The 13,411-nt window shown below is 36.2% G+C and overlaps 2 protein-coding genes across 5 annotated transcripts; both read left to right on the top strand.

The window, feature by feature from the left end:
* Positions 1-5,726: 5,726 nt before the first annotated feature.
* LOC130992311 (pentatricopeptide repeat-containing protein At1g52640, mitochondrial) lies at positions 5,727-8,869 on the top strand. Of its 2 annotated transcripts, none has more exons than XM_057916885.1 (2): positions 5,727-7,534; positions 8,741-8,869. In XM_057916885.1, exon 1 carries the CDS (start codon positions 5,851-5,853, stop codon positions 7,414-7,416), a length of 1,566 nt encoding a protein of 521 aa, XP_057772868.1. In that variant the 5' UTR covers positions 5,727-5,850; the 3' UTR covers positions 7,417-7,534; positions 8,741-8,869. The 2 variants fall into 2 exon arrangements, with proteins under 2 accessions (XP_057772868.1, XP_057772867.1); XM_057916884.1 differs by having other exon boundaries at positions 8,730-8,869.
* A 1,456-nt stretch (positions 8,870-10,325) lies between these two features.
* LOC130992309 (O-fucosyltransferase 13) lies at positions 10,326-13,286 on the top strand. 3 transcript variants are annotated; one of them, XM_057916879.1, is made up of 6 exons: positions 10,326-10,715; positions 10,812-10,894; positions 11,279-11,349; positions 11,439-11,527; positions 11,856-12,077; positions 12,344-13,286. In XM_057916879.1, exons 1-6 carry the CDS (start codon positions 10,591-10,593, stop codon positions 13,074-13,076), a joined length of 1,323 nt encoding a protein of 440 aa, XP_057772862.1. In that variant the 5' UTR covers positions 10,326-10,590; the 3' UTR covers positions 13,077-13,286. The 3 variants fall into 3 exon arrangements, with proteins under 3 accessions (XP_057772862.1, XP_057772863.1, XP_057772864.1); XM_057916880.1 differs by having other exon boundaries at positions 10,433-10,715; positions 10,817-10,894; positions 11,254-11,349; XM_057916881.1 differs by lacking the exon at positions 10,326-10,715 and having other exon boundaries at positions 10,807-10,894; positions 11,254-11,349.
* The last annotated feature ends 125 nt before the right edge of the window (positions 13,287-13,411 follow it).

Genomic DNA, 13,411 nt, shown 5'->3' with positions numbered 1-13,411 from the left:
TCCTAATCGGTAGGGTGATTTTGAGCGACGGTGAATGCTCCAATCGGTAGGTTGATTTTGAACCCTAGTTCTTCGATTCCTTAAACCAGATTTCTTCATGATTTCTTAAACTTTGCTTCTTCTTTTTTTTGTCTATTTTCTTGCGCTGAGTATTAGTTAGTTACAGAGCATCCTTTAATTTGTTTTTTTGTTGGTTGGCTTGACTAAATCTTGTTGGAACAAGTTTGTAAAGTTTTCGTTCAAAAAAAAAAGTTTGAAAGTTGAAGTGAACAGCCATTATTTGCGTGTTTTGAGTGTCAAGAGCTTAATGATTTCCCAAGTTGATAGAAGTTTTTTTTTTTCCATACAGAAATGGCTCTTATTGTTCTTTTCAGAATGTGGCATGGTGGTTCTTTTGTGGCTAATGACAAGGAGTATGTAGGGGGCAAGATTATATGGATGTTCCCGATTACGATGTATTTGTATGGGAGGATTCATTTGTGGCTGAGTTGTTGCAATCTGATTGTGGTAAGTTTGATCACAACAAGAGAACTTGTAAAGAGCCTCTTCGAGCACCAAGTGCAAGTGTAAGTGTTGTCATATAGTTTTAATTTGATTTCTCCATTGTGTTATGTTCATTCTTACTAACTTGTTGATGTTTTACCTTGTTAGGAAGCTGAAAATGAGCCCCAAGAGACTGTTCCTCGAGGAGGACAGCCTAGAGCACCCCCGACGTCGATGATGACCGCACCCAAATCTACTAACATTACCAATGTAGTTTTGCAACGAGAGATGCACCAAGTAAGTTATCATTGTATATTGTTTATGCACGAAATGCATATCATATCAATGGTCTAACAATCACCCTTTCATAGGCACGAAAGGGTTATGGAGCGCTAGTTTCGACCGAGACGGGCAACATCTATCTTCATGTATGTGTAAAATTCAATATTGTAAGCATATATTCATTTGTTGATGTGGATATTGATGCAAGTTGTCTTCTTTTTAGGATCCGGGAACACGACGTGTGCATTTGGTTAGTGATTCTCGATTGTCGACTAGACCTTCAAAAAGGAAGAAAAACACGACGACGACAAGCACTCCGAGATCGCAAGGGTCAGACGGCGGCTGCCAAGTGGAGAATCCGACCCCTCCATAGAGCTCTAGACCGATAGCTATGTCTTTTGAGTAGTTGGTTTTTGTAATGCTCGTTTGTTGAGAATGCACTCTATCGAGCTCTATCTTTTCTTTTGATAACTTTCCTTTTGTGATGCTCATGAAATACTAGATATGATGATTTATGAGTATATTTGAAGACATGATTTGCTGTGGATTTTAACTTAATGAATGGAAGCCATTTTAAGTCAATGAATTTGAGTGCATTTTATGAGGGTCAGGAGACCATTTTTACTTCAATTTTTAACATAAACAAGTTACTTATACTAAGAGGGAGGGAGCCGAGAACATATACATCAAAATGACCATTTTTAACAACATTTGCTACAATTTGATCTTCATAAAGGGATACCACAACATTGAGTCTCATACATGATACACCAATAAACACAATTCGGATGATGCATAGTTTTACTTAGGAAGACGAAGTCTCGGTGACGAGACAAACTCTACATGACCTACGAATATCCAAAAGAACAATATGACATATGTAACAATGAGAATAAAGAACAGCGCTTGAAGTCTACCCTTCGTTGCCTTCAAAGATTTCTTCAACGACCTATTCTAAACACAGTATGCTTGCATCTTCATCTCAAGATCCCCCTTCAAATCTTGAAGCTTTTGGGCAGCAAGGTTTTGCTCTCTTTGTATCATTACATTACTTTTTCGTATGCAATGAAGAAGAGCCGATCTCGCTCTACCATCAAATTGATCATCATACCATTGAAAAAATTTGCAGTCACCAGGCTAATTACCAAAAAACTGAATTTTAGGAAAAATTTCATAAAAACTCAATTAAACTCAATTACATGTGGAACAAAACTCACCAAGCTTGCAAGAGGACACCTCCAAAATCTTCTACCAGGATTAGCTACACTAAAGGATCTAATAAGGTTACATTCTCCATGAATGCAATGTACTTTGTGACCTGAATTGAGAGACTCATCACTGTATGAATTCTCCATTCTTTCCTGAGATAGTATTAGGGCAAACACGCTGAATTGCGAGATTTCTTCAATCTCAAACATGGTTGCTAATACAAAGGCGGCGGAGGAATACCTGAGAGGGGGCGGCGAAGATCGCAGGTGGCGGCAACGAGCTTGGATCGGCAGCCAGCGTAGGTGCCCTTGCCCTACGGGAGTTCTTCAATTTTCCCAAACTTTTTCAATTTTGAGTGTTAGATTTTGGTTACTTTCTTCTCAAAATCGTTAGTTTTGTTTTAATGCCACATAGATATATATATATATATTTTAAAGTTTATTATAGCTGGCAAATTCCACTGTTTTAATAAATCCACGTCACAGTTTCCGGCGTTCCACATCATCTTCCGGGCGCCGGAAAATTTTTAGGGGACACAATTGAAAAAATGTTGTTAGGTTGGGTACCGATTAGATATTATCGATAAGTTGAGACATAATCGATAATTCGGTCAAACGATGGGACATAAAGTGATATTTACCCTAAATATAATCTTGACACTGGGAGACTTGGATTCTGACACTGAGAACGTGTGGCTGGTTGAAAGCTTTTCGATGAGAATTTGTGATTTTTGGTTTATTTATATTTCGGTGCTCAATGAAGTTCTAAAATTAAACAATTGTCGATTCGGTAACTAGTATCAATTGATTTTATTATTGCTTATATTTAATTATGATTTCTTTATATTTTATTTCAATAGTATGAATAATTAATTTTCTTGATTCGGTGAGAATGATGAAACACTAATTCAAAATTTATGAAACCTAATTGCATATTTAATTGATTTAATTGGATTTCTCTCTTCTTCTTCTTTTTTCTTATTTTTTCTAAATATCATTACATCTCATTCATGAAAAATATCTTATATGCATCTTAAATTAAAATCACGACAATAACTTTAATTGGATAAATATATAAATTTTAAAAAACAATAAGTTATGAACATTTCAAGGTTGAAAATTGAAATCAATAATAATAATAATAATAAAAACTTTCAATATTTTTATTTGTGTTTAATAATAATAATAATAAAAACTTTAAATATTTTTATTTGTGTTTATTTTTAAATTATAATAATTTTTAATGCAATTAAAGTGTAGTAAATTATATTGATTCTTTTTAGAACTCTTTAATATTATATTGAATAATTAGTTATATATATTAAAATTAAAATGTCAGATATGATTTAGATTATTTAATTTTTATTGATATTGTGTAGAAAAAAATTATTTATTTGTATTAATATCTTTGTTATTATATTTTTTCAATTAAATGTAATATTAGATTTACATTTATATATTAAAAGTAGAATTTTAAATAACGATTTGAATTTATTTATTATTTTATCTTGTGGTGCCTTAATCTATAATTATAATGTATAATATTATTTTCAATGATTAAATAATTTCAATATTTACAAATGATCGTATATAAATTTGTAAATTTATATTGCATATTTTTTGCAATATGTTTGATGTCATATTTTGTTATAACTATTTTATTATAAATAATATTTTCTTTATTCTGACAAATTGTATGTTGCTAGCAAGTGTTTTTCATGCATATAGATAGGCTAATAGGGTCGCTTATTGTCTTGCCCAATTTTTGCTGGCGTTAGCTCAACCTAATGCATGAATAAAACACCTCTTCCGCAAAAAAAAAATAAAAATAAAAATAAAAATAAAATCATGAAATTGTAATTGATAAAATATTTTAATTTATGACAATATTGTTGGTGGAGGAGTGGTTCGTGATCATACTGGAGCCCTTCTAGTTGCCTTCTGCACCCCGTGTGATGCTACTTTCAATTTTGATGCTGAGTTAGTTAACCTGTTAGAGGGTCTTAGGTTGACTATCACATTTTCTTCTCATATCTAGGTTAAGATGAATGCGGCGGCGATCGTTTCGCTCATGTCTACTGGGCATCACAGACATGCTAACATCCGCCATAATGTATCCTGGATCCAATTGCTTACTCAGCATCGGCGAGTCTGTTTCACTCACATCTACCGTGAGGGAAACCGGCCTTATGATTTTATGGCGAGGAGAGGACTTCAGACTCCGACGTTGACTACTTTTGATTACTTTTATGCTTCCCACCATTTTCTTGGTCTGGTTAGGATAGATCAGTTTGGTTATTCTAACTTTAGATTCAATGTTCATGTTGATAGTTAGTTTGTTTTGGTTTGTTTCTGTTTTGATTTTGTTTCCTTTGTTCTTTGTATGTAGTCACTTTTGTGCTACATCTATGTATGTCTTTGTTATGTTTGTTTTCTGTTTTCCCTTGGTATTTCTGCTGAACGTTGTCACTTTTGAACAGCGTCGTGTATGAGATACTAATTGATTGTTTATTTATTGGTTAGGGGTCTACCTAACCCATCACTCTTTGGGTGTTTTGTTTAAAAAAAAAGAAAAAAAATGCAAATGTTATATATAAGAAAATATTCTATATTAATTATTATCTATTTATTTTTCTTTCTATTGGTAATTTAAATATTTAATATTTATATTTACTTACTAAAAATAACACTTAATTTTGATGTTTGTCGTGCATGAAATAAGAGCATCCACAACAGATCTCTCAAAATTTTACTCCTAAAAATACTCCTAAAGTCTTTCCTAAATTTTTTATAACCTCTATTTTACAATTGCACACAGCAGCTCTCTTAGTTTTCATTATTTATTTTATAAATTTAGGATTAGATTTAAGGGGGTGTAAATTTAAGATTACATTTGAGCAGGTGTAAATTTTTTTATAGGCCCAACTTAATATAGATGATCTGTTGAATGATTATTTTATGTCACTTTTTATTATTTTAGCTCAAATTTAAAATTATGATTACTTTTGAGAGATCTGCTATGAATGCTTTAAGTGTACAAGTTCCTCAAAACTATACTAATCCGTGAGAATTCTATAGACTTTTAAAATCCATAAACTTTTAAAATCTACATAAATCTTGAACTAATACACCCCTAAAAATTGACTATAACCGATGTATATAGGGCTGTAAATGAACAGAGCTACTCGCGAGCTATTCGAGATTCGGCTCGAAAAAAGCTCGTTCGGAGCTCGATTCGATAATAAACGAGCCGAGCTCGAGCCTGATTTCGAGCTCGAAATTTTTATCGAGCCGAGCTCGAGCCTGACAGTACTCGGCTCGTTGAGCTCGCGAACATGTTCGAATTCGATTGTTCGCGAACATGTTCGCGAGCCTGTTCACGAACCTTCAATCGAGCCTTCAATCGAGTTAGTACACGAACCTTAAACGAGTCGAACTCGAACTCGAATAACATATTAATTAAGAAGATTTTCTTAAATTTATAACAAATTCGAGCTTGAACATCATATATACGAACATCTAACGAGCCGAGCTCGAGCTCAGGCTCGAATTCGACATTATCGAGCATCACCCGAGCCGAACTCGAACCGAGCTCGAGCTTAGTATGTGGATGACGAGCCGAGCTCGATCATCAAGATAAAAGCTCGAATCGAGCTCGAACCGAGCTCGAACACCCGAATATTTAAACGAGCCGAGCTCGAGCCTGCTTGTATTCGGCTCGGCTCGGCTCGTTTACAGCCCTAGATGTATAAACTGCTAAAGCAAAAGTGAGATGAATGGAACCCAACTTCAATTTACAAATCACAATCGTTAGCTTGGAAAATCTTACCTCTCTGCCTGCTTGTTTCATCTCACTATCACGCTCTGCATCGCATCAATGGCGCTCAGATCACTCACCCGCTGTCTCTCCTCTCTCTACAATCCCACAACAGTCGAGCATTTCTCACTTCACTCAATCGCCCTTCAATCCCACCAAACACATCCATCCCTCGTCAACGATCTCTCGCGCATTCTCAGCGACTACAGAGAGCCGCAGCACGACCTCGAATCAGCGCTCGCTCCCTTCACACCGCAGATTTCCACTTATTTAGTCGAACAAGTCTTGAAACGCTGCAGCAATCTCGGTTTCTCAGCTCAAAGACTCTTTCGTTGGGCTCAGGAGATCCCGGGTTTCCAACACAGTAAAGATAGCTACCACATCCTCGTCGATATCCTAGGCAGCAGCAGAGAGTTCCCGTTCCTGTGGGATTTCCTGACCGAGATGAAAAGCACCGAATCTTGTGAAATAACCCGAGAAATTTTCTGGATTGTTTTCAGGGCTTACAGTAGGGCTAATTTACCGAGAGATGCAATTAGGGCTTTTAACAAGATGCTGGATTTTGGAATTAGGCCTTGTTTGGATGATCTCGATCAGCTGCTGTTTGCATTGTGTAAAAGGAAGCATGTGAAATACGCGCAGGAGCTCTTCGATCACGTTAAAGGCGATGATGAATTGAATCCGAGTGTTAAGACCTACAGCATTTTGATGAGGGGCTGGGGCGAAATTGGCGAGTGCGGTCATGTACAGAAACTGTTCGACGAAATGCTTGAACGAGGTTGTGCGGCGGATTTGCTCGCTTGGAACAGCGTTCTCGATGCTCTGTGCAAAGGGGGGAAAGCAGATGAAGCCTACGAGGTGTTTCGCAGCATGAGGAGCAAAGGGCTCGAGCCCGATGCTTACTCGTATTCGATATTCATCCGCGCTTATTGCGATGCAGATGATGTTCATTCGGTTTTTAGGGTTCTTGACACGATGAAGAGGTACAATCTGGTGGCGAATGTGTTCACCTACAACTGCATAATCAAGAGGCTCTGCAAGAACCGGAAGATGGACGAGGCGTACGAGCTTCTGAACGAGATGATCGAGAGAGGGGCGAAGCCCGACACGTGGAGCTACAACACTATCCTAGCTGTTCACTGTGATCACAATGAGGTGAACATGGCCCTCAATTTGATTACAAGGATGGATAAAAACGGGTGCGATCCGGATAGGCACACGTACAACATGGTGCTGAAGATGCTGATCAGGATAGGGAGGTTCGATCGAGTAGAGAAAGTGTGGGCGTCGATGGAGAAGAGGGGATTCCATCCTGCTGTGTCGACGTATAGTGTGATGATTCATGGGCTGTGCAAGAAGAGAGGGAAGCTGGAAGAGGCTTGCAGGTATTTTGAGATGATGATTGATGAAGGGATACCGCCTGCTGACACGACGATTCAAGTGTTGAGGAACAAGCTGATCGGGTTTAGATTCGCAGAGAAGACGGATATACTCGCGGAGAAGATGGAACGGAGCACTTGTGCTTCGATTCAAGAGGCGGCGAAGGTGATGAGAGGGAATAGAGCGCGTGCTAGTGTGAGGTTGAGAAATGAGGAAGTGTACTCGGATGAAAGTGAGGGTGGTTAAGAGATATCCGATACTGCTGTTTCGTCATCCATTGCCTTCATGGATCAAGTGTTTAAGAGGTCACTCTCTCTAAACAGGGGTGGGTTGGAGCACCCGCAGCCGAGAGCCCTTAAGGGCAGTGACGGAGCCAGGAATTAAGTTCGGGGGGGCTGAACTTGCACGGGGTTCGGGGGCGGCAACCCACGAGAAATTTTTTTTGGGCATTCTGTATATTTAAGGTATTTTTTTTTATTAAATTAGGAGCATAATACTAATAATAACGAACAATATTTTCATAGATTATATATTTTCAATATATCACAATTTTTTTTTGGACATTTCGTATATTTAAGACATTTTTTTATGGGTAAATATCATAAAAACCCCTGAAGTATATCCACTTTATCAAAAATACCCTGAAACTTTCAAAATGTTCTCTAAACCCTCAAACTATCAGATTTTTATCACATATATCTCGCATTTATTTTCCGATCACCAAAAACGTGATGTGGCTCGCCGGATGCCACAATGTAATTTATATTTAGTTTTTTTAAAATGCAATGACAAAAACGACGTCATTTCGTACCGTATTATTTTTTTTAAAAAAATTCGCTCTGAAATTTAAAATTGACTCCTATCGTGTTTGAAATTCATGCTAATAACCTAGAATTAGGGATAAACGCGGTAGAATATGGTATGAAACGAAGTCGTTTTTTTCATGTCATTTAAACAAAATATAATATAAATTACATTGTGACATCCGTCGAGCCACATCACGTTTTTGGTAACCGAAAAATAAATGCAGGATATATTTGATAAAAACCTGATAGTTTGAGGGTTTAGAGAACATTTCGAAAGTTTTGGGGTATTTTTGATAAAAATAGGTATAGTTCAGGGGTTTTCATGATATTTACCCTTTTTTTATTAAAAGGCAAGCATAATAATAATAATAACAAACAACATGTTCATAGATTATATATTTTCTATATATTACAAATTAGTTTCAATACATTATAATTTTTTTTAGCATTTCATACATAATAGGCATTTTTTTATCAAAAGACAAGTATAATAGTAATAATAACAAACAATATTTCATAGATTATATAGTTTTAAATAACAAAATTATCTTTAAATTAAGTATATATGAGAGAATATAATAACCAAATACTCTTTTATAAAACAAAATTATTTTATAGTATAAACATATATCTATATATATATATATATATATATATATATATTAAAATATAAAATTAAAAAAAAAAAAAAACTCAAAATTTGGGAGGGGGCTCTAGCCCCCCCCTAGCCCCCTGGCTCTGTCCCTGCTTAAGGGGCTGTTTAGCGGTCTCCACCATTTGTGAGCCTCCTCCGCCCTTCCTCACAATAGGACTATTTACACTGGGACTTTTAAATTTTTATTTTATTTTATTTTAAATGTATTTTAAAATTAAGTTAAATATTAAATTAACAACATAAATTTCATTAAAATTCAAATTCAACATTACACGAATTAACAAATAAAATTACATTAAAATAAAAATAAAATTCTACATTAATTAAAAATTAAAATAATATGAAAATAAAAATAAAATTAAAGGTTGAAGAGTACTATTTATAAAAGAAAAATAAAAATAAAAAGAAAAAAAAGAATGCCGTTGGATCAACTGCTCTTCCACAAAATAAATAAAAATGCTGTTGAACACTGAAAATATGCGGTCTCAAATTTTTTACTAGAATTTTTTTTAATGTATGCAATTTTCCTATTAAACCGTATATATCATGCGTCTTCGTCTCTCCTCTTCACGTTTGATGCGTCAAACCACGTACCTCACGCTGTGGGCTCAAAAGTGGCAGCGGGCTTGCGTGAGCCGAATGCGCGCCCATTCCGTGAATCCCGTTGCTAGTGCTCTTATTGGGAATAGGGATATGAATCGAGATGCATAAAAGATTTTGTTTCTGCTAAGAGCATCCACATCTATTGAATAAGTAACTTACTTAATCCAAAGAGGGACCATTTATGAATCAGTATCCTATATTAGTTGACGCACCCATAAATCGACTCATCCATATAAAAAGTGGATGAGTAAGCTATGAGTCGAACCTCTACATCTGTTAAGTAAGACTCGAGTCCACTTAAAAATGGCGCGCGCTTGCACGGCCCTTACATAAAGGCGGGTGAACCTTACTCATCCGGATGAGTAAGACTCAAGTAAGCAACAACCACCTACATCAGCTTACTCATCCGAGAAACGACTCGAGTCCTCTCGAATGAGTAAGCCGATGTGGATGCTCTAATTTTAGCCTTGTTTGATTTATAATAATTGTCAATTTTATTTATAATTGTTACCATGATTAAAGTGTCCATAGCTTATGTCGGTGATCAATTTATACTCTTATATAAAGTCGGATTTTTTTTTTTACTTGGGGGAGTTGGGAGGGGGAGCAGTGAGGTTTGAAACAGAGATCTCACTGTTCACACACAGGAAGTTGCACCGCTTGGTGTCCCGATAAGACTATATAGAGTCTGATTAAGTCATTAATTTTTTTAGGGGTGATTAAGTCATATGATTAAACGAGATAGAATTGTAAACATTTTCATTAGTTTTTTGAAGTCGCGATCCATATAATTCATAAGAGCATTGGCAACGGCATCCTCGATGCCTTACTCGAACTCGAGTAGGCGTTGCAGGGAGGAGCTACTCGAGTGCTACTCGAGTTTTCGAGTATGCTCGAGTGATTTTCTTTTTTTTTTTCTTATTTTTTTTAATTCTCTTCTCTTCTTTAAAAATTTCTCTCTCCTCTTTAAAAACTAAAAAAATCAAGTAGGCTATCAAGGAACCCCAATGCAGCACTACCTACTCAATAACACAAACACTATCAAGTAGGCTATCAAGTAAGCTATCAAGGAACCCCCAATGCGGATGCTCTAAGTAGCTTAACTAGTTCTAAATTTGTTTGGGGGAAAAAAAGATAAAATTGTAAACATTTGATTAGTTTTATTTGAACATTGCTAATAGTAACTTTATTACTACTATAAGGATAAAAAGAAAAAAATAAAATTAAAGAACAGAATGCGATCTGAAATTTGTGGTTTCATTCCACAGTGAAGAAGTTTATAGATCGATTCTAAAAAAAAAGAAGTTTACAGATCCGTTCTTCTTCTCTCAAACACGAATTAAGACGGTGGCTTCAATGATTGCTCCGACGGTAGGGAAAACCCTACTCGCATCAGCAGTTATTTTTGTCTCTGTTGCTCTAGCCCTAATTTTGTTCTCGCCTTCCTTCCAATTTTCTCAAACGTTGCCCATTTCTCCGCCGTAAGTTTCATTTCTGCTCGGGAAATCATTCAAATGCTGCATTTTTCTTTGGTGTTCCCCCAAATGTGTACAAATTCTGATCTGATTGTGGAACAGGTCAGAACGAGCTGAGATTTGGAGTTTGAGGAGATTAATCGAATGGCGGCCTTGTAATTGGTGGCTTCAAGGCCATCTTGCGGGTTAGATTTCTATTTCAATTCATACGTGGATTTTTTTTTTCAGTTTATGGATCTTTCTGTTTCAGTTATGAGATTTTTTTTATTGTTCACATGAATCATGATTGTGTTCTGGATGCTAAATTGACAGTTCGAGTGCTTTATCAAGCTATGAATAAATATTAGTACTATTTTTCTGAAGGTGAAAAAGATAGCTTCTAGGATAGCTTGAACTATAAACACTTGGGGGTGGATTGGGGAATTTGATTTAGAACTTGAACAAACTTGACATCATGGGTTCACAAGCTCATAATCTATCATATGTTTAGATTATGATTCAGTTTACTTTTTCTAAGTCAACATTGGCTGGCATCAAAATGCAGACATTTGCATTGGTTTTTGCTGCAGCTCTGCCAGAAAAGAGCAATGGGTATATTCGCATTGATTGCTATGGTGGGCTCAATCAGATGAGGAGGGATGTGAGTACTTCACTTCATATCTGTGTATTATTCACCAATTATCGTTTTGGATTGTTGTGTGAAAATTGTGTTGACGGAGATGATTGCAGTTCTGTGATGGTGTTGGTATTGCTCGCTTGCTGAATGCCACTCTTGTTTTACCAAAATTTGAGGTTGCTGCATATTGGAATGAATCTAGGTATGATATGGAATCCCTTTTAGTCGGATAACTTCTATGATCATGCCTTTATTGTTTCGTTTATTATGTTTCTGTATAATGTCAGATAATCTTGTATAACATCGGCATTTCAATCTCAACTTGATATATACTAATTGGCCCTAAGCATTAAACTTCAAAAGATAATTTAATCGGCTATTGTGGGCTGCAATTATTGAAATACTGCTCTTTATGATAAATTATTATGGATAGATGCTGTGATAGAACCGGATCTTATAAGTTATAATCTAATAAATTGATTACCCCAACCCATCAAGAACCTTTCCTGACTTATAATTTTACAATGCAGTGGATTCGGAGATGTATTTGATGTGGATTACTTCATCCAAAAAATGAACGGATTTGTTCAGGTAGTAAAAGAGTTGCCTGTGGAACTTGTATCAAAAGAGCCTTTTCGAGTTGATTGTAGCAAGCGTAAAGGCTTATTTGATTATGTAGAAACTGTACTTCCATCGCTCTTGGAGCACCACTACATTTCAATCACTCCTGCAATGAGTCAAAGAAGGGACAGGTAACATGCATTTGAAGCTCTTCTTTGTCATCATCTTGTTTGCCTAAGCAGAAGTATCTTAGGTTATTTAACTTGTATTGTTTCAGATGATGCTATCCTTAGTTGTGTTTTCACTTTACTCTCTTTTGTCATTTTGTCATCTCGATCTTTTTGTTTGCCATTCTTGTTTCAATTGATGCCATTCTTCGTCATTCTCCACTTTCTGACTGGTGGTTATCTCAATCTATTTTGATTTCGATGGATTAATGCAAACTCTCCATTTGCAGGTATCCATTGTCTGCTAAAGCTGCTCTTTGTCAGGCTTGCTATAGTGCTCTGCAATTAACCGAAAAATTGGAGAAGAAAGGTTTCGAGCTTCTAGGAGCTATACCCAAACCCTTCCTTGCACTTCATCTGCGGTTTGAACCGGACATGGTAGCTTATAGCCAATGTGAGTACTCCAGCCTTTCTCCTGCATCTGTCCAAGCAATAGAGGCTGCACGAGGAGATAGGAAGCCCTGGACTGGAGAACAAGCTCGTCTTTGGAGAAGCAGGGGGAAGTGTCCGCTTACACCAAACGAAACGACAATAATCCTTCAAGCTCTTTCTATACCAACAGACACAAATATATACTTGGCAGCTGGGGATGGTCTAATGGAACTTGAAGGCCTAACTTCGGTGTATGCAAATGTATATACCAAATCCAGCCTTTTAGATGGTGATGACTTCAGAAACATGCATGGGAACACCAAAGCTGCACTGGATTACTACGTCTCTATAAATAGTGATTCATATATGGCAACGTATTTCGGCAATATGGATAAAATGGTTGCAGCTATGCGTGCTTTCAAGGGATTATACAGAACGCTTTTCTTGAGCCGGAGGGCGTTTGCAGTTCTCACTTCACAGGGGCTTGAGGGGAACTCGTTAATGGATGCCCTGTGGAAGGTTCATAGAAATGATTATGTAATGGGTGTAGGATCTGCTTTGCCTGATTGCTTCTGCGAATTCAAATTATGAGGTACAGATTTTGTTATCGTTTTCACCCTAGTTGAAGTTATTCTTTCAAGATGAGTTTTGATCAGTATCTTAATAGCGGTGAAATTTGTTGAAAAAGAATTTGTAGTCACATTTGTTGTATTCATCTATTCTAAGTTATATTTGTATCAATGTATTTTTCAAGTTGAACAGTATGAATCTTACCCAATGATAGTCGTTTTTTAAGTTAAATTTGTTGGAGATTATATTGGAGGTAGCATGGGACGCCAAAAAGAGTTGGAAAATAATTTGAAATTTAACTTTGTTTGTATAAAATTAAAGAAAAATAGTAAATGATGTGATCAAAATAACGCTCT

Source organism: Salvia miltiorrhiza, chromosome 7, assembly GCF_028751815.1.
Source record: "Salvia miltiorrhiza cultivar Shanhuang (shh) chromosome 7, IMPLAD_Smil_shh, whole genome shotgun sequence".
Lineage (NCBI taxonomy): Eukaryota > Viridiplantae > Streptophyta > Magnoliopsida > Lamiales > Lamiaceae > Salvia > Salvia miltiorrhiza.
This window is presented reverse-complemented; position numbering and strand designations above follow the sequence as displayed.

Coding starts and splice junctions, on each gene's coding strand:
- LOC130992311 (XM_057916885.1), top strand. CDS start 5,851: ATGGCGCTCAGATCACTCACCCGCTGTCTCTCCTCTCTCTACAATCCC.
- LOC130992309 (XM_057916879.1), top strand. CDS start 10,591: ATGATTGCTCCGACGGTAGGGAAAACCCTACTCGCATCAGCAGTTATT. Junction 10,716..10,811: donor ACGTTGCCCATTTCTCCGCC/GTAAGTTTCATT, acceptor ATTGTGGAACAG/GTCAGAACGAGCTGAGATTT. Junction 10,895..11,278: donor GCTTCAAGGCCATCTTGCGG/GTTAGATTTCTA, acceptor TTTTTGCTGCAG/CTCTGCCAGAAAAGAGCAAT.